At 39.5% G+C, this 21,080-nt stretch overlaps 1 protein-coding gene and 1 non-coding gene across 2 annotated transcripts; both read left to right on the forward strand.

Annotated features, from left to right (window-relative positions):
- Positions 1 to 7,102: 7,102 nt before the first annotated feature.
- On the forward strand, positions 7,103 to 7,208 carry LOC149491596 (small nucleolar RNA R71). Its single transcript, XR_016319356.1, has one exon. It is a non-coding gene; the product is annotated as a small nucleolar RNA R71 (small nucleolar RNA).
- Positions 7,209 to 19,193: 11,985 nt separating this feature from the next.
- LOC149491597 (exopolygalacturonase-like) lies at positions 19,194 to 20,858 on the forward strand. The gene is made up of 4 exons (XM_089717196.1): positions 19,194 to 19,376; positions 19,462 to 19,770; positions 19,871 to 20,386; positions 20,483 to 20,858. Exons 1-4 carry the CDS (start codon positions 19,251 to 19,253, stop codon positions 20,708 to 20,710), a joined length of 1,179 nt encoding a protein of 392 aa, XP_089573322.1. The 5' UTR covers positions 19,194 to 19,250; the 3' UTR covers positions 20,711 to 20,858.
- The last annotated feature ends 222 nt before the right edge of the window (positions 20,859 to 21,080 follow it).

Raw genomic sequence — 21,080 nt, forward strand, 5'->3', positions numbered from 1 at the left:
CGGCCGGACCGGAGGCCATTTTGGACATTTACTGGAAGTATGCCAATATGGTACTTAAAATGTCCGGAATATCGCGAGGATCGCGGAACAGGTCCTGGAATATTTTTCGGAGGTCCGGAACTCCCAAAAAGGCCCTCGGAACGAGGCACTGCGCCTACCGCCGGCAACGGCAGCGCCGGCCGCCGGGCACGGCGGCGCCTTCCGCCGGCCACGGCGGAGCCGGCCGCCCAGCGCGGGCGAGGCCTGCCGCCCAGCGCGCGCGGGGCCTGCCGCGCGCGCTGTCCATGCCGGACTGCAAACAGTCCGGCCGGACCGGAGGCCATTTTGGACATTTACTGGAAGTATGCCAATATGGTACTTAAAACGTCCGGAATATCGCGAGGATCGCGGAATAGGTCCCGGAATATTTTTCGGAGGTCCGGAACTCCCAAAAAGGCCCTCAGAACGAGGCACTGCGCCTGCCACCGGCAACGGCGGCACCGGCCGCCGGGCACGGCGGCGCCTGCCGCCGGCCACGGCGGAGCCGGCCGTCGACCGCCGGGGACGGCGGCAGCAGCCGCCGGGAACGGCGGCAGCAGCCGCCCAGCGCGGGCGAGGCCTGCCGCCCAGCGCGGGAGGGGCCTGCCGCGCGCGCGGGCGAGCCTGGCTGCAAACAGTCCGGCCGGACCGGAGGCCATTTTGGACATTTACTGGAAGTATGCCAATATGGTACTTAAAACGTCCGGAATATAGCGAGGATCGCGGAACAGGTCCCGGAATATTTTTCGGAGGTCCGGAACTCCCAAAAAGGCCCTGGGAACGAGGCATTGCGCCTGCCGTCGGCAACGGCGGCGCCGGCCGCCGGGCACGGCGGCAGCAGCCGCCTGGAACGGCGGCAGCAGCCGCCCAGCGCGGGCGAGGCCTGCCGCCCAGCACGCGCGGGCGAGGCCTGTCGCCCCGCGCGGGCGGGGCCTGCCGCCCAGCGCGGGCGAGGCCTGCCTGCAAACAGTCCGGCCGGACCGGAGGCCATTTTGGACATTTATTGGAAGTATGACAATATGGTACTTAAAACGTCCGGAATATCGCGAGGATCGCGGAACAGGTCCCGGAATATTTTTCGGAGGTCCGGAACTCCCAAAAAGGCCCTCGGAACGAGGCACTGCGCCTGCCGCCGGCAACGGCGGCGCCGGCCGCCGTGCACGGCGGCGCCTGCCGCCGGCCGCCGGGCAAGACGGCGCCTGCCGCCGGCCACGGCGGAGCCGGCCGCCGGGCAGGGCCGGCAGCAGCCGCCGGGCGCGGGCGAGGACTGCCGCCCAGCGCGCGCGGGCGAGGCCTGTCGCCCCGCGCGCGCGGGCGAGGCCAGCCGCCCAGCGCGCGCGGGGCCTGTCGCCCCGCGCAGGCGGGGCCTGGCCCCCCCACGCCCCTGTGCGGCACCTGCCGCCCAGCTTGGGCGACACCTGCCGCCCAGACCAGGCGGGGCCTGCCGCCCCGCCGACTGGGCAGGCAGCTGCCGCCCTCCCAGACGGCACCCCCCGCCCAGCATGGGCGGGGCCTGCCGCCCCACCGACAGGGCGGCAGCTGCCGCCGTCCTGGGCGGCACCTGCCGCCGAGCCAGGCGGCACCTGCCGCCCAGCCCCCCAGGCGGCAGCTGCCGCCCTCCCGGCGGCACCTGCCGCCCGGGACCCGAAAATGGCCTATAAATAGGCCATTTTCAGTCCAATTTTGACACACCTTGTCCGTTTTGACGGACGAATCCTTCTCCCTCTCACGCTCCTTGCGTTTTCTTTACCGCTTTTTGCATTTAATTTAATTTTTTATTGCATTTTTATTGTGATATTTGGACATTAAAATTAAACAAATTAAAATTAATTAATATTTCCTAAGCGAGGAGCTTAATCGGGAGTTAAGAAGCGGTCGTCGATTAAATCAGGTATGTAAACAAAACTCTGCCTATTTAATGTTAGCACTTCATGCATATTTCTCTTCTACTCTTAATAATTCTACAATTGCATAAATGCATCCACGTCATTATTTTTTGGTAAATAAACTGCTTTAATAAAAACAAACATGATTAAGCTTAACGCCCGATTAATTAATAATTGTGGTAGTTAAGCTTAAATCCGACAATATTGGCTAAAGAGCCTAGTTAATTAATAACTACGGTTCAATCGCCTTATTTCGAATAAATCTGGCTTAAGTCCAATTAATCAATAATTGTGGCTAAAAGCTTTAATCAATCGTGTTTAAACAGTAAATTGTGATTAAGCTCGAACGCCCGATTAATCGATAATCGTGGCATTAAAGCCTAAATCGCACATTTTGGCAAACTAATTGCCTAAAACAACACATTTTGGCCAAAGGCCTTAAAATCAACCATTTTGGCGACAAAAGCCTAAATCGCACATTTTGGCAAACTAATTGCCTAAAACAACACATTTTCGGCTCAAAGCCATAAAATCGACATTTTTGGCAAAATGCCTTAAAATGAACCAACTTTCGGCCAAAGGCCTAAAATCAACCATTTTAGCGACAAATCGCGTAAAATCGACATTTTTGACAAAATGCCTTTAAAATCAACCATTTTCGGCTCAAAGCCGTAAAACCGGACAATTTTGGCCAAAGGCCTAAAATCAACCATTTTAGCGACAAATCGCTTAAATCAACATTTTTGGCAAAACGCCATAAAATAAATCAATCATTTTGGCGACAATCGCCTAAAATCAATCATTTTGGCAATCTAATTGCCTAAATCAATCTTTTTGGCAAAATGCCTTAAAATCAATCATTTTCGGTTTAAAACCGTAAAATGAACCATTTTGACACAAAATGCACAAAGCATACACACTCATGCACAAAGCATACACACACTCATGCACAAAGCATACACACTCATGCACAAAGCATACACACTCATGCACAAAGCATACACATTCAAAGCCCTTCAAAGAAGGCCTATCGAACTACGTTGACTTTGATCTTCCATTCAAATGGAAGTACGTAGGCACGTTAGGGATTTAACCCCGAGCGGCAAGTCAAAATCACTCAAACTGTTTCATTAATCCATCATTCACCTTGCAAAGCATTCATTCATCGGTTAGTTTATCAGCATGACATAGTCTCGGGATCCACCTCGGGTTCGCAGATTGTGCCTTAATCATTGGGATAATTAATCTAGTAACTAGGTTAATTAAAAATGGAGTCACTTAGGGTTTTTTCCTAGTTTACCCTAAAATAATTAAACAAGGTGGCGACTCACACACATCACGTGTATTTCTTCTCATTCATCATATGCATCACATGCCTATGATATTCGGGGTAGGGGTTCACACCCTAGGAGTACCATGCCTTGTAAAAATGTTTTTCTTGATGAAGCTCATTACACTTTTGGCATCGTTATTTGGAAGAGCAGCAGCTTCTGCCCATTTTGACACATAATCCACCGCCACTAGAATGTATTGATTTGAATAAGATGGTGGAAAAGGTCCCATAAAGTCCAGACCCCATACATCGAAGATTTCGACTTCAAGGATGCTGTTCAGGGGCATTTCATGTCTCTTCGAAATGTTACCTAACCTTTGACAACGATCACAAAGACGAACATAATTATAAGCATCTTTAAAAAGATTAGGCCAATACAAACCACTTTCTAGTATACGCGCAGCTGTCTTGCTTGCTCCAAAGTGACCTCCACATTCCATTGAATGGCAGAATTTAAGGACACTTTCTATTTCAGTTTCCGGTATACATCTCCTGAAGAGCTGATCACTACAATACTTGAACAAAAATGGCTCCTCCCAATAGTAAAATTTGATATCATGAAAAAACTTTTTCCTTTGTTGGTAAGAAAATTGGGGAGGAGGAATTTTGCAAACAAGATAATTAACAATGTCAGCGTACCAGGGGGTTTGGGCGTTTGCCACTAGAAGAAGTTGTTCATGAGGAAAGCTTTCATTGATTTGTAGCTCGCTTGTATCTTCTTCCCCCAATTCCAGCCTGGAAAGATGGTCAGCAACGAGGTTCTCGGTCCCCTTTTTGTCGCGAATTTCTAGGTCAAACTCTTGCAATAGAAGTACCCAACGAATGAGTCTTGGCTTTGCATCCTTCTTTTCCAGCAAGTATTTGATGGCTGAGTGATCTGTGTAGACTATTGTTTTAGCTCCAATTAGATATGCCCTGAATTTGTCAAAAGCAAAAACAATAGCTAGCAGTTCCTTTTCTGTAGTTGCATAATTTAATTGCGCATCATTCAATGTGCGACTTGCATAATAAATAACATGCAACTTCCTGTCTTTTCTTTGTCCAAGAACAGCTCCTACAGCATGATCACTAGCATCACACATGAGTTCAAAGGGTAAAGTCCAATCTGGTGTCGTAATGATAGGAGCTGAGATTAACTCCTTCTTCAACCTGTTGAAAGCATCTAAACACTCTTTGTCAAAATCAAAAGGAACATCTTTAACTAGTAGATTGCAAAGAGGTTTAGTGATTTTTGAGAAGTCTTTTATGAACCTCCTGTAGAACCCTGCATGCCCAAGAAAACTTCTTATGCCCTTCACTGTGTTAGGGGGAGGTAGTTTTTCAATTACCTCAATCTTTGCCTTGTCTACTTCAATCCCCTTTTTAGAGATTTTATGCCCTAAGACAATACCTTCACTAACCATGAAATGACATTTTTCCCAATTTAACACAAGGTTAGTATCTTCACATCGTTGCATTACTAAAGATAAATTATGAAGGCATGCATCGAAGGAAGAACCAAACACAGAAAAATCATCCATGAATATTTCAATAAATTTTTCCACCATATCAGAAAAGATGGACATCATGCACCTTTGAAAGGTTGCAGGGGCATTGCATAGCCCAAAAGGCATTCTCCTATAGGCAAAAGTGCCATAAGGGCAAGTGAAAGTAGTTTTCTCTTGATCTTCAGGGGCTATGGGTATTTGGAAGTACCCTGAATAGCCATCTAAGAAACAATAAAAAGGATATCCTGCAAGTCTTTCAAGCATTTGATCAATAAAGGGGAGGGGAAAGTGATCTTTGCGTGTTGCCTTATTTAATTTTCTATAATCAATACACACACGCCAACCTGTGACTGTTCTTGTGGGGATTAATTCATTATTTTCATTAGAAATAACAGTCATACCTCCCTTCTTTGGAACAACTTGGACAGGACTCACCCAATTACTGTCTGAAATTGGATAAATGATGCCGGCATCTAAGAGTTTAATAATTTCAGCCTTGACTACCTCCTTCATGTTTGGGTTCAGTCGCCTTTGGTGCTCGATTGAAGGTTTGTAGTCTTCTTCCATCAAAATTTTATGCATACACACACTTGGGCTTATTCCTTGTAAATCTGAAATAGACCATCCTAATGCTTTCTTGTGCCTTTGTAAAACCTGCAACAACCTTTCCTCTTGATCAAGCGTTAAGTGAGAAGAAATAATAACAGGAAAAGAGTGGTCTTCACCTAAGAATGCATGTTTTAAATGAGGTGGAAGTTGCTTCAGTTCATGCTTAGGAAGTTCCTTTTCTTTTTCATTCAAGGTGCTCGGTTCATTAATGTTATTTTCGACATGCAAAGTGTTTTCCACACATTCATCAACAACATCAATTCTGAAACAGTCTCCATGATCCATAGGAAGTTTACAAGATTTAAGTACATCAAACACAATCTCTTCCTGTCCAACTCTTAGAGTCAACTTACCCTCATAAACATCAATTAATGCTCTTGCAGTTGCAAGAAAGGGTCTTCCAAGGATTAGAGATCCTTCCCTGTCTTCATCAATATCAAGAATAACAAAATCAACAGGAAAGATGAATGTACCTACCTTTACAAGCACGTCTTCTACAATCCCTCTAGGATATTTAATTGAACGATCTGCTAATTGCAAAGACATCCTTGTTGGTTTGAGCTCTCCCATACCTAGCATCTTAAAAACTTCATAGGACATAAGATTAATACTAGCACCTAAATCTGCCAAAGCCTTTTCAAAGTCAAGATTACCAATGTTACAAGGGATAGAAAAACTTCCTGGATCTTTTAACTTTGGAGGCAGTTTGTTTTGGATAATTGCACTGCACTCCTCGGTTAACATTACCGTTCCTTGATCATCAATTTTTCGTTTCTTGCTCAGGATATCTTTTAGGAATTTAGCATAGCTTGGCATTTGAGCAAGAGCTTCAGCAAAAGGAATATTAATTTGAAGCTTCTTAAACACATCCAGAAACTTGAGGAAGCTCTTGTCATCTTGTGCTTTCTTTAATCTTTGTGGAAAGGGGACAGGGGGAACATAAGGTTTTACCTTTTCTTTTTCCTCTAAGTCAATGATAGGCACCTTTGGTTGTTCTTTTTCCTCCTTTTCTTTCCTCAGTGGTTCATCTAATTGTTTGCCACTCCTCAAGGTGATAGCCTGCACTTGTTCTTTTGGATTCTTTTCAGTATTGCTAGGTAACGTACCTTGAGGTCGAGAAGCCATCATGTTTGCGAACTGCCCTAGCTGAATCTCCAAATTCCTGATTGCAGCTTGCTGGATTTTATGGTTCTCCCTGGTTTCGTTCATGAATTCCATGTGTGATTTGGAGAGGGCAGTGAGGAGATCATCATGAGATTTCTTTTCTGGAGGGAGGAAACCTGGTGGTGCATTCAAGGCATTGTTAGGATTACCATAGGATAGATTAGGATGATTCCTCAACCTGTTGTCATATGAATTTGAATATGGGTAATTCTTTCTTCCTTGATTCATCACATAGTTCACTTGCTCTAAAGTTTGTGGATTTAAAGAGTCCATGATGCATTCCCCAATTCCATGTTGTCCATTGCACCTATCACAAATTTGCATAACAGAATTTACAGGATTAGTAGTTAACATGTCCAATTTCCTTACCATGTTATCTACCTTGGCATTAAGTGTTGTAATGGCGTCTATTTCATAGACTCCTGCAGTTCTTCTTCTTTCGGTATTGTTTTGGTAGTGGCTGTTGCTTGCCATCTCCTCTATCAACTCATATGCTTCATCAATACCTTTCTTTTCAAAGGATCCACCAGCAGCTGCATCTAGAGTGATTTTTATATTAGGAGATAGAGCATTATAGAAAGTTTGTACCTGTAACCACTTGGGCAAACTGTGATGTGGGCACCTTCTTAGCAAGTCCTTGAATCTTTCCCAAGCTTCATACAAGCTCTCTTGATCATGATGAGCAAATGTCATTATCTCATTACGCAACTTGGTGGTTTTTGAGGATGGAAAGAATTTAGCTAGAAATTTTTGAGCTAATTCATCCCATGTGGTAAAACTTCCAGCTGGACATGATTGTAACCAGGATCTTGCTTTATCCCTAAGAGTAAAAGGGAAAAGTCTCAGCTTGATTGCATCTTCAGAAACACCGTTTTGTTTGAATGTGTCACAAATTTCCAAAAAATTGGTGATGTGAGCATTAGGATCTTCACTAGGCAGCCCTCCATATTGAATTGAGGTAGAGAGCATTTGGATAATTGCAGGTTTAATCTCAAAGTTATTAGCTTCTACCCTAGGTCTTGTAATACTTGAGGTTGTCCCATTCAGATTAGGTGTTGTATAATCCCTTAAGGTACGGACCGGATGTTGAAGTGGTGGTCCAACTATGTTCTCGTTTTCGATATCGTCAGCCATGTCTGCCTGTTGTTCGATTTTTACTTCTTGTGTTTTTCTTGCAGCGTTGAGCCTTCGAAGAGTTCGTTCAATTTCCGGATCAAAGATTAGAGGTTCAGTCCTCCTTGATTTCCTTTGCATAAAACAACCTGGAATAGTACTTAAAAGAAAATAAAATTAAAATGAAAGAGTGTCTAAATTAATAACAGGGTAATTCGTATTGATATTGATACGCCAATCCCCGGCAACGGCGCCAAAAACTTGACATGCGTTTTTCGCAAGTGTACGAAATCGCAACAAGTAGTATAGAGTAAGAAAGTATCGTATCCACAGGGATTGGTTATCAATTACCAAAATTGTGTTAACCTATTATTATTTAAACGATGATAAAGGGAATTTGCTATAAAGTAAATAAAATTCAAAGTAAAAGAGATCAAACAAAATTATTGTGAAAAGAAATCAGGAGATTAAGCTACTAGGGAATTTGATTTCATTTAATTCTATCCAGCTTATTCTTATTAGTTCATTAATCAAGTTTAATTGTTCAAATAGGAGAAAACAACCCTAAAGTCACTAACAAGCTCTCCCGATTTATTGTTAGCGATTCTAATCCAAATTAATCACCTACCTTAATAGAGAAATTAAACATGAATCAGATCATTAGGTTTTATGGTTGTTTTATGAATCCACAACTTAATACTGTATTAACTTATGAAAACCCCCCTTGAGTCAAACCATATAGTTTCCACATCAAGTTATTATTCTCAAGTAATTTATTACCTTGTTCATATCAATAACCCTTCTCCCGAATGTAATTATTGAAATAAATCAATCCAGGGGAATTATTCTGCCTGGAAGCCTTAAGCACAATAATAAATTATAACAAGAACAAAGAAAAATAAATCTAATATTATAAGCTGGAATCGAATTAAATTACATCAAATCCCTAGTATAAAAGTTTAGCTAGACATAGTAATTAAATTAAACTCAATCACACTTGAATCATTCATCATAATTAAAGACAATAATAAAGAAAGAAACAAGATGAAGAGTTTAGAATAAAAACTGTATCACAACTATGTTGAAGGCTTCCTTGATCTTAGCACAATTATTTGAAGCTTGAAATCTTTGAGAAGAAGTAAAGTGTACAAAGCAAAACGAGAGAGATGTCGAATGTAAACAAGATCCAGAACGAGCTCCTTGCTATGAGAAGTTCCTTTCTTTATATAGAGGTCCTGAAGGCCAGTCTGACTCCTTTTAGGAAATAGAATCCTTATTTAGTGCAAAATCCTTTATAGGAGATCATGACTGTTTAGGTTCTTGATTTCTTCTTGATTAGGACTCTTTTTCCTCCTAGAATAGGTCCAGGTCTTGATTAGTATGTTTAGGAAACTCCCTGAAGTCGGTCTATGTGAGAAGAGTTTGATTTGCGATTGAATTCACGCTGGTTCCGCCTGATGATAGCACGGGCGTGCTATCTGGCACGGTCTGGGCGTGCTTTAGCCTGGAAGTCTGGATAGTGAGGCACAGGGCGTGCTACAAAGCACAGGCGGGGCGTGCTCTTCTCTGCCTCTTGAGTTGCGCTTCTTGCGCTCGCGCATTTGCAAGTCGCGCTCGCGACTTCTGCTGGGAAACGTTCTGCCTCTCAAAGGTGCTGTCTCGCGCCCGCGCATACCAATATCGCGCTCGCGACTTCAGCTCGCGTCCGTGCATATGGAAGGTGCGCTCGCGAGCTTTCTTGCAAATCTTCTGACTCTCTTTTCTGATTGTCGCGCTCGCGTCTTTGAAAGTCGCGCTCGCGACTTGGCCATTTTTTTCGCAGTTGAGACTTGCTTCATAACGCGACTTGGGCGTGTCACTTAGCATGGGCTGGGCGTGCTAGAGCTGAGTGCCTTGCATTCTAGAGTTCTTTTCTGCACTGAAATCCTACAATTTTCTCTTAGATCAAGCGGATTAAAGACCAAGGAAGCTTTTGATCATAATTATGCTAAGAGTGATTAAAACCAAATTAAAGTAATAAAAACTTACTAAAATTCTAACAAATACTATATTAAAAACACTATAAAATTTATACTTATCAGGAAGCCTATCAATCGGATTGTCAGTCAGGATCAAATGAAGAGATTGAATGTCTGAAATGATGATTTCGATTAAAAAAAAGAAAATGAAAAAGAAAAAGAAAAAGAAAAGAAAGGGCTAAGTTGAAAACCCGAAAGGGCGGCTTAGGCAAGAAATGAGCTCGCTAGGTTGAAAACCCGAAAGGGCGGCCTAGGCAAAAGTTAGAGCATAATAAAAAAAATAATAATAAAAAAAATGATAATAATAAAAATAAAGAGTTTTGAGATTAACGCATGGTGCTTAGTTTAAATGCGAAATCTATGCCATGCATTTGTGACATGCTTGCAACTGGTTGCTCAATGTCATCAACCTGATTAGAAGGAGAATAGGTAAATGAGTAGTTAGAATGAATAACCATTGTATTGAAATAATTTCTCTTCACTTCTGTATAATGTTGAAAGAAGTAAGAGCAATAAAGAGCTTGATTCTCAAATTCTTCTTCCCTTTTGTTTCTGGGGCATGATTGTCGATTACAAGACATTCCTCTCTGCCTATGTGGTCAGCATTTGCTCATTTGTTTTGAAGATGTGTAGCTGTTGGTCTTGCCTGGGTATTGGATTCTCTTAGACAGCGATCAGAAGGTCAAGTGCCATTTTCTCGGCGATTTCTTTGGAAAGATCAATAAAACCATGGATAAAGCCTTAGTACTCATGTAGGTTCATGCATACATAAAGGAGTTGCATATGTTGTTTTTGTTTGATCTGTGCAGGTAATAAATAGTCATACCATTCTTGTTCTCCCCAAGCATAAGCTTCTGTATTTATATCAAATAATTCATTTTTATGAGCATTTCTTTATTAACCCAAGGGCAGGAGGCCCGAATAACTAACACGACAAATAATTTCGAAAGAAAAGTTTTGTTGTCTAGTGTTATCCATGTGTGCAGGAATTAATAAAGGCAGAATCAACAAATTCATTGATTCAAAGAAAGCAGATACATTAAATAGGAGCTCAAAGCTCGAGCTCAAAAGAAGACAGAGAAAGCAATAACAACATTTATTTCAGTAAGGGCTACCATCAGACACCGATCCTTGCAGAACTTAACATCATCATGGGGTAAAAAACCAGTTCACATATTCGGGTGTCACAGTGTCCTGCATCACTCCTTCACCTAGGTACCTGGTGTTTCAGCTTCGCCAGCGGTTAGCTAAATTGGTCAGCAGATGCAGTGTCATTAGACCACTTTCAAAGTTATGGATTCTGGGAATGCGCTGTATCATACCATATTGACGGCTGATCCTGTCGGGAAAATAGGCCATGGAACGGTCTAGACTAGCGTACAACACATAATTGAGATTCATGCTTCCAATAGTGACCAGCCTGATCCTCCACCAAGGACAAGTCAAAATGTCCTCGAGTCCGAGACCGAAAGTTGGCAGGACCGTAGGTTGGAATTAAACGAGCTGAGACCGGAAGAAGTAGGCTTAACTTGTCTAGAGCCCAGGCTTGGAGCAACATTGGACAACCACGATGATGAACATTGAAGTTGGTGATGTGAAGGGCAATATCCCTGGCCCAGCACATCATTTCTCCCATGATCATCATGAATACGGTACGATGATACAGTTGCATGTCACGAACAACTGTCAGAAGACGGAAGTCTCCAACTCCGGGTTGACGGTTCTTTATGGCATACACATTTAACAGCAAGAAGCAACAAGCTTGAATCCAAGAGGGATCTAGATCCATGGCCAGAACCTTACTCAGAAAAGGCTCTAAAGGAAGACCTTGATCCGTGTTTATGCCGTCAGGAAGGTAAATCGGGCATAGGGCCTGCAATTTCGGCTAGATCATATCTGGGTCCTGGGGGCAGGGCTGAAGTTTCATTTTGTGCAGGATGATGGTCCATCACAGCGCTCATTTCCTCATAGGTCAGAGTTATTTCAGCGTCTTCAAATCGGAAAACCATGGTGTTAGGATTGAAGTGCGTAACGAGCCAAGACAAGAAGCCATGGTTGGGTTTTAAGTCTTTGAAATATTTCAACCAGGCGAGTTGGTCCATAAGGGGAATCTGCCATAAGTCGTCAGGGATGGATTGGACGAAGGATAAAACTTGGTTCCTGAAAGCCATGGAAAAGGATTATCTAAGGAATGGATTTGTTTTGAATGCTGGGTGTGAAGAGGCCGTAAAAGGAAGCCTTCATTTATAGAAGTGTAAAGGGTTTCATGAACAAAGCACCATCATTATCAGACCTGATATTTACCGTCAATAGTGGTTGGAAGAGCATTTATGCGTAGGTCACTCCAGTTGGCAGACATTTATGCCTGCGTTAATAAGAAGGACGGTTTGTACAATAAGGAAGTTGAGCCTTTATGATCGCGTTAACCGAGAAAGGATGGTTGAGCCATTACGTCCGCATTCACCAAGTGGACCGCCCTGTCAGGTAAGTATTACGATCCACTTCTGTTTCTAATTGATTTTTGTCGTGTTTCACTTTAAGTTCATTATTTAGTCTTTTATTTCATTTCCGTATTTACAATAAATTGGTTGGTTGATCACTAACGAGGTAGACCACTCTTGTGAATAAGTGGTACCCTACTATTTTGTGTTTTTGTGTTTATATTTTGTTTTTGCAGGAATAAAATCTCACAAGTTGTAAGAAATACACGTATAAACGATACTGTAATAAAAGCAAATATACTATAAAAATGTAAAATAATGTAAAAAAATTAATAAAACTGTACATATAATCCTACAAACTACAAAAATGTTTCAAAAATGGTCAAAAAATAGGAGCCTGGCTAGCGACGCCTCCGGCTCGAACCAGCAGCTGCCTGAGGGGGTGGAAATAGTCATCGGATGAGGAACCATCATCATCCTCTCTGGAGAAGTCTAGCGGAATCCCCTCCACCTCTAACCCTGTCCAAAGTCGATCCACCTCCAGCTGGAATCGGGTAACGGCGCTGGATTGGTGAGACTGGTGCCTCCGCAACCTCCCAATCTCCAAATCCTGTAAAAGCAGAAAGTAACGCATATGAGATACATACCCTCTCATCACGGTCAGCGTAGAGTCGAGCGATGTAAGACCGGGCTGAAGCCGAACCGTTGGCACACCTCCTGATACCTCTGAGCAGGTACCTGCAAGCACAGAAAAGAACATTTGGTGTAATTGCTAAATGAAATGGTTAGAAGAAACTTACTTATAAGTAAGCGCTGGGCCCAAGCCCACCTCTCTAAGTCCAAAAGAAGGAGGGGCCCATCAACAACCCTCAAGCCCAAAGGAAGGGCCCATCACACTCGTTAAGCCCACAAGACCCAAATGGTCCGTTTAAAGCCCATAGTGACCCGTTCAAGCAATTTGACAGTCGATATGCAGTTCGTACACTTCAGCGATTTTGTCTACTCACCGCACAGGGGGGAGGAGCATCAAATTGCCCAAATTACCCTCAGGGAAGTTTTCTCTCAAACACTGCATCAGGAAGGGTATACCTGAAAATTCAGGCTTAAAATTCTTCTGGCCTAAAATTTTTACTAAATTTTTGCAAACCTTTCAAACCAAATTTTGACAATAAACATTAAAGGTCTGCCTAAGAAGATGATACTTTTGGTCCTAAGTAGGAATTCCGGACTGGGGGCAAAAGTATAATCTTTTGCCCTGATGCAAACTTTTGAAATTTATAATTAATGCATGGGGGCATATGACGTCCCAACATTCTTCTAACAAAAAGGCAAGGTTTGTTTGTACACAGATATTGCTCTTTTTCTGTTGAACAATTTTTCAGGTCAACCGGTGATGATTTTTCGAAGTCGATAGGTCCCACCAAGCAGTGATTGTGTTTACGAAGCTGTTTGGATCCTTTTCTTGATTCGTGATGATGTATTGCGAAGCGGATCGAGTCAATCCTCTTCCTGGTTAATGATGATGTATTACGAAGTTGATCAGGACAATCCCCAAGCAGTGATTGTGTTTACGAAGCTGTTTGGATCCTTTTCTCGATTCGTGATGATGTATTGCGAAGCGGATCGAGTCAATCCTCTTCCTGGTTAATGATGATGTATTGCGAAGTTGATCAGGACAATCCCCAAGCAGTGATGGTGTATTACGAAGCTGTTTGGATCATTTCTCTCGATTAGTGATGATGTATTGCGAAGCTGATCGAGTCAATTCCCTTACTGATTAGTGATGGTGTATTGCAAAGCTGATCAGGCCAATTTCAATGAGGTTCCACTGAACAGTGATGGTGTATTTCGAAGCTGTTTGGATCATTTTTCTCGATTAGTGATGGTGTATTGCGAAGCTGATCGAGTCAATTCTCTTACTGATTAGTGATGGTGTTTTGCGAAGCTGATCAGGCCAATTTCAATGAGGTTCTACCGAATAGTGATGGTGTATTTCGAAGCTGTTCAGATCATTTTTCTCAAGTCAATGATGGTGTATTTCGAAGTTGACTCAAATCCTGATTAGTGATGGTGTATTGCGAAGCCGATCAGGACAATCTCCAATCCCACCAAGCCGTGATGGTGTATTGCGAAGCTGCTTGGACCTATTCTTGATTAGTGATGATGTGTTGCGAAGCTGATCAAGACAATTTCTATGTCAAATCCTCTGAAGCCGATCAAATTGAGCTGAGGAGGTGGACAACAAAGCCGATCAAACTGAGCTTTGGAATCCTTAATCGAGTCAATGATGGTGTATTTCGAAGTTGACTCAAATCCTGATTAGTGATGGTGTATTGCGAAGCTGATCAGGACAATTTCAGTGACCGAATAGTAATGGTGTATTACGAAGCTGTTTGGGTTCTCTTCTCGGTCAATGATGGTGTATTGCGAAGTTGGCCAGGGCATTCAAATCCTTCAGGCCAATCAAACTGAGCCTCGGAGGTGTCTTCAAAGCCGATCAAACCGAGCTTTGGAGTTATTCACATATTCAACGGAAGCCGACAAAGCCGATCAAACTGAGCTGAGGAGGTGACCAGATGAATCCATTCAAATTCTTCAGGCCGATCAAACTAAGCCTCGGAGGTGTCTTCAAAGCCAATCAAACCGAGCTTTGGAGTTATTCACAGATCTGACTGGAGCTGATGAAAGCCGATCAAACCGAGCTGAGTAGGTGGCCAGATGATCAAGTCAATCCAACATCTTTCGAACCGACCAAACCAAGCTTCGAGGATGATTACCAGATTGAAGGCGCTTCAATGGACCACTTTAACATTAATCGTTTATACAATTAATGATAAAGTGGGGGGACAAACTGTTGACGCGTGTCTTTTGTGCCCCCGCCTGATCCAATGATGATACGAGGATGTGAAATGAATGGGTTAATGCCATCTAGAAGTCTTTTAATCCAAGGATTTAAATTAAAAATGATGTTGAATAGTTGGCTGAGTCATAGCTGCGTCACGCAAGAACAGCTGCGTCACGCAACTGTTCATCCAAGAATAGTTGCGTCACGCAACTGTTCATCTCTATTCATCACTGTTCATCACTATTCATCACTGTTCATCACTGTTCAACAAATGAGTAGCGTGACGCAGCTACAGTAGCGTGACACAGCTGTGTCCTGACCTAACCTATAAATACATCTCTTTCTCACAATTTTGACAGAAGGAGAGAACAACAAAAAGAACAAAAAGAAGAGGAACAAGATTTTGAAACCCTAAAAAACACACTATAAAGAAACCACAATTAAAACCTTGGAAACAAAGCTTCTGGAAATCTTAACTATCATTTGTTAAGAGATTTGATCCATTTGCAAGCATCAATCTGAAGATTAGGTAATTTCCTTAACATTCTTTATATTTTTTATATATTTTGTGATTTTAGTAATATTTTTGTGGTTTTAGTAATTTAAGTTTCTTGAAATTATATTCTGTTCATATTTGGCCATTTTTTATGTCTTTAAATCATATTTAAGTAAGAAATGATGTAAATAAAACATTTAAAAATGAATTCTGGGCTAGGACAGTGCATCACGCAACTGTTCCTGGATGAACAGCTGCGTCATCCAAGAACAGTTGCGTCACGCAACTGTGCACTATTCATTGTGCACTATTCATTGTTCACTATTCACTGTTCATCTAAGAACAGTTGCGTCACGCAACAGTGCACTATTCACTATGCACTATTCACTGTTCACTGTTCATCACTCATGAAGAATAGTTGCGTCACGCAACTGTTCATCCAGGAATAGCTGCGTGACGCGACTGTTCATCGATTTTTTCCAAAAAAATAATAATAATAATAATAATAATAATAATAAATTTTATACGAAAATAAAATCTAATTTCTTCAATAAATTTGAAAATACCCAATTATGAACAGATCACAGTTTAATTAAACTTAGAATACTAAAATGTAATTTTATGTGTTTATTTATATGAATTTTGCAATTTATGTTTAAATGAAAAATAAAATTAAGTTTGTTGATTTATTTATATTTAAGATTGATTTGCATGTTTATTAACAATTTGCATTTCTAGTGTTAAATAATAAATATGCATGATTTTGGGTTTATGGGTTGGATTTAAATCGGGTAGAATGTATTTTTGGTTCGGTTTGTTGCCCGCCTTTAACCATAAGGCAAGAGCGGGTCTATTTATTTATTTGGTTTGATTGCTTTGATTTAATTGCTTTAATTTGAATAATTACTATGTGATAATTAGATTTGATTGGGACGATTAATTAATTTTCCACATAGGAACTCGGTTCGATTTACTCGGGTTGGGTTTAAATAAATAAATAAATTGGCTTTTCTAAATTAAAATAAATTAGAAATTGTAGGTTAAAAGAGGCCGGTTTTCCGGGCGTCGACTTCCAACAGGCCGACGTACCCAATTCCCTTACCCAGAACCGCATTGGTTCGCTTGACCAGTCTTCTAAATAATTTGGCCTTGAATAAAATTGGGTTTAAAATGGAGTCACTTTTATAAAATAAAATTGGAAATGGTCCCATTGCCGAAAAAAATGGGTGGCGACTCAAAATATTTTATAAGACCGATTTATCGGCATCGTATATCCAAAAAGATTTTTATCACCATTTTCCAAAACAATAATAATAAAATAAAAGGATGTTTTCAGATCCTCCGAGGTTTTGGGATCTCAAGGGCGAAAACATACTTGAAGGGAATATAATAAAAGAATTTGCCACAAATAATAGTCCTATTTCTATTATGTCTTAAGGATCAAGAAAAATCTCCTTTAACTTAACTTGAACTTGATTAAATATTGATATCTTTAAAATCATTCTCATGATGCTTATCTTTTATTAGGTATAAATAGGATGTTTCCTTTAAATTCAATTAAAATTGTTTCTACATCAATTACACTTTAGAACCATCTTAAATCTTCAAGTTTCTCTTTTTAAAGCCAATAAGAAACAAATGAATTTCCTACTTATTGACCTCCATTTGAAATGCATTAAAACTTAATTTTTCTTTATTTTAGTATTCTTAAACATATTAATCACAAAACTTTAGGTTACTAAAAGTATCTTTTGCAGACATGCATATATATACTTACTTGAACACTTAGAAAACATTTTCAAATCAACCAATTTATTTATTTCCTCTTATCTCGTTAAATTATTACTAGAAATATTAACAACTACTTCCAATTAATGATTTAATTCCTAAAATAAATAAAATGTTAGGAAGAAACCAAATTATCCAAATGAATATATCAATCACATATAATAAAAATTGAAATATTACATCTACACGTAACATTAGCATTATAAAAAATGACATTCCAAATCCCAATATCATTTAATTACTTATATTTACATTTAAATAATTTCAATCATTTCGGATCACTTGGTAGAAAACCGTTTTGATTACAAGCAAACGTATTCCACAAAATTACTTTTCTTAAATTTATTTAATTATTAAATACTAATTGCACATCGATATCATCTTTTAGGATTGAAATTCTACTCTTTAGAACAAATTAAAAACTATTTGCAAAATCATTTACTTGAATAGGCCATACTGATCTTACTTTGAGAAAATACAAGAAAACACATTTTTCTTGTATTTATACCACATCAAGCTTTTCAAATCTTTCTGTATTCATACTTTCAAGATAGTGAACATATCACACTTATCTATGTATATTAATACAAAAAGTACTTTAATTATTTCACAACATAAGACACTATAATTCTTTTCTTATTAGACTGGTTATACTTACTTAAAACACATATGATTGTCCGTAGCTACACATTTCTTTATTTTCTTTTAGAATACCATTAAAATTAGAAAACAATGTAAGAAAATTAATGAATCTAGTACATGAATTTAGAACACCAACTATTAATTATTATGTGGAGCAATTTGCGTACCTAATTTGTAATTTAAAGTAAAGTTCACGATTGCTTATCAGCGATTAACTGCAATCGCACACTCAAACAGGAAATTATAATTTATAAAAGAGGGACTAGATCTTCCTCTCCGTTTTCTTGTTCACAAGGCGGCTTTCAATGGGACTAGTCAATATTAAGGTTAAGAAAGGAGAGGGGACCTAGCAGTTTATATAGAATCCTATTGACCTTCCCATCATAAGTCCTTATAGGACTAGGCCTACATTTCTAATTGCCTTATTGTACTAGCCCACTAGAGGTGCATAAATCCATGACACATTTGATCACATAAACACAAAATTGGGCTTCACACACATTCTTAAACTGTATTTATTCGGTTCATTTTTGCAAACTAAAAAAGTCCACAATTAATAGTAGCCCTCATTAAAATTTCTAACATTCTCCCACTTCGACAATATTAATTGTGAAATTTTTTATTTATAAAGAATGGTAACAAGCAAAGAATCAAGGAGGAGTGTTGAAGCATAGCAAAACTCTTTTTGCTGTGTATAAATCAAGATCCACTTTAATTATTTCAATAAATATATTAAAAATCCATTATAAGAGAAATTTCAAAGTTTGTGGATGTTTGAAGGTGTTGTAACTTCCCTCCACTTCATTAATTTTTAAGCCATATTAATTTAATTTGAGTTATTCAGAATAATTATAAAGCCAAATTGAAATTTATTTTTTTCTCGTGTCTCTATCTCAATGTTTACCTTTAAGTGAATAAATCCTAATGTGTATGCTAATATGCTAATAATTTACTTCCAATTAGGTGTTGTCTGACTTGTTTTAGGGGAGTGAGAGATCTTAAGTTCCAGTTGTTTTGACCATAAGAGTTTTTACTAATTTAATGAATTAAGGAGAGGGTTCCGGTCCATTGGGGCATTTGGATGAATTAAAAAAAAAAGTAATAATGATAAAATCTTGTTGCGTCACCTAAGATGGAATCTGAATTTAGAAAAACAAAAGATTTCTAGTGGTTATAACTTAATGTAATTGCACATTTTTGGCTTAAAACATGTGGTAACTTCAAATTACCAACTGCAGAAAGCTACTAATAGGATGAATTTGCTCGAAAATATCGCAGGTTTGTAACTTTTTGATAAAATTAGTTGAATGCAGAAGCTATAAAGAATCAAAAAGCAAAAAAATTATTGTATAAAATTCCCAACAACATTAGCTAAAGGCAATAGGAGAAGCATCATAGGAAAAGAAAACAATGAATCACTTAATAAATGTCCTAGTAATTCATTTAATGCTATTGTTTGCATCTCCTATTGTAGCACACGACTTTGATGTGACAAAATATGGTGCCAAGTGTGATGAAAAATCAGATATTTCTCAAGTATGAGCACGTATATATCCTTATTCATTTCATTTATAAATATTTTAAAACTAACTTTTGTATGCGTTTTTTTATTTTTTCTTAGCCACTGAGGAAAGCTTGGGCTGATGCTTGTTCAACACCAGGTGCAGCCAAAGTTATTATACCAAAGGGTACATATTCTTTACTTGAAGTAGATCTAGTAGGTCCTTGTAAAGGTTCAATGACATTGCAAATTGAAGGAACCGTAAAGGCCCCAACAAACCCCCGCGCTCACTCTGGGGATTCTTGGGTTAGATTTAAATATGTTGATTGTCTCACTCTAAATGGTGGTGGAACTTTTGACGGACAAGGAAAAACGGCATGGGGGATGAATAATTGTCAAAGAGATGCAAACTGCAAGATGCTGCCTGTGGTAAGCATTTTCATTTCCTTATTAGTAGATAATTGTGAAATTAGTACTGACAAACTTTTTGTTTCCTTTTCGTATTCCTATTACTATAAAAATTTATCAGAATATAAGGTTTGATTTCGTTACCAATAGCAAAGTCCAATGTATAACCTCCCTCGACAGTAAACATTTTCACATTAATGTTTTGGGATGTAAAAACTTAACTTTTGAACAAGTTATAATATCAGCTCCAGAAGACAGTGCCAACACAGATGGAATTCATATTGGGCGCTCTCAAGGGATAAATATTATCAATACAAGAATTGGCACTGGTGATGATTGTATCTCCATTGGGGATGGATCTGAAGAAGTAAGAATCACAGGTGTAGCATGTGGGCCAGGTCATGGCATCAGTATAGGAAGCTTAGGAAAGTATGAAAATGAAGAACCCGTGAATGGAATTTATGTTAAAAAAAGTACCCTCTCAAATACAAATAATGGTGTGAGAATTAAATCCTGGCCAGCAAAGTATGCTGCTACTGCCTCAGAAATATATTTTGAGGACATCACAATGAAAAACGTCAGCAACCCTATCCTAATAGACCAATTGTATTGTCCGTGGAATCAATGCAACGAAAAGGTAATTTTTAGCAAGAGTAAGTCTTCTAGTTATGTTATCATAAATTGGTTCTTATAAGTGATCACTGTTTTATTCTCTTTTTCCTTATCTTGTTAGGCTCCATCAAAAGTTAAAATCAGCAATGTCGGTTTCAAAAATATAAAGGGAACTTCTGCAACTCCCGTTGCTCTTGAACTTTGTTGCAGTAGTGGCATCCCATGTGAAAATGTTGAACTCTGTAATATTGACCTAACATATAGTGGTAAGGAAGGTCCTATAAAATCAGTATTAACAAATGTTAAGCCAAAGATTACAGGAATTCTCAATCCCAAGGTAGGTAATTAATGTAAAAGTTGCATTGAAGACCCTGGTACATTATCTTATAGGATGATTGTATGTGGATGACGAGGATGTCTCAAGCTAATTTGTAACATATATGTATAACATGATTTTTTTATATATTTGATTAAATATATTTGTTACCACAACATAAGATATGGATAATAATACAGATATATTAATAGTTAAAGAAAACTATCAAAAGATTTGATGTATAACTAATTATTAAGAGAAATATAATATCAACTCTTTAATATTCTAAGAAACACCTTCTCGCTAAAGTATTCTCCTACATTTCCTTTAGTCTCATAATTCATAGAATCACACCCCTAAGATTGAGTCATAATTTATGTCATACTTTATTTCTAAAATGTTT

This window comes from Jatropha curcas, unplaced genomic scaffold, assembly GCF_041381405.1.
Source record: "Jatropha curcas cultivar XTBG-Jc1 unplaced genomic scaffold, XTBG_Jcur_1.0 HiC_scaffold_1141_pilon, whole genome shotgun sequence".
NCBI classification, from domain to species: domain Eukaryota; kingdom Viridiplantae; phylum Streptophyta; class Magnoliopsida; order Malpighiales; family Euphorbiaceae; genus Jatropha; species Jatropha curcas.

Excerpts from the sequence above, each read along its gene's own strand:
- LOC149491597 (XM_089717196.1), top strand. The coding sequence starts at position 19,251 with ATGAATCACTTAATAAATGTCCTAGTAATTCATTTAATGCTATTGTTT. Across the intron at positions 19,377-19,461 it reads AAAAATCAGATATTTCTCAA|CCACTGAGGAAAGCTTGGGC; the intron begins GTATGAGCACGT and ends ATTTTTTCTTAG. Across the intron at positions 19,771-19,870 it reads ACTGCAAGATGCTGCCTGTG|AATATAAGGTTTGATTTCGT; the intron begins GTAAGCATTTTC and ends AAAATTTATCAG.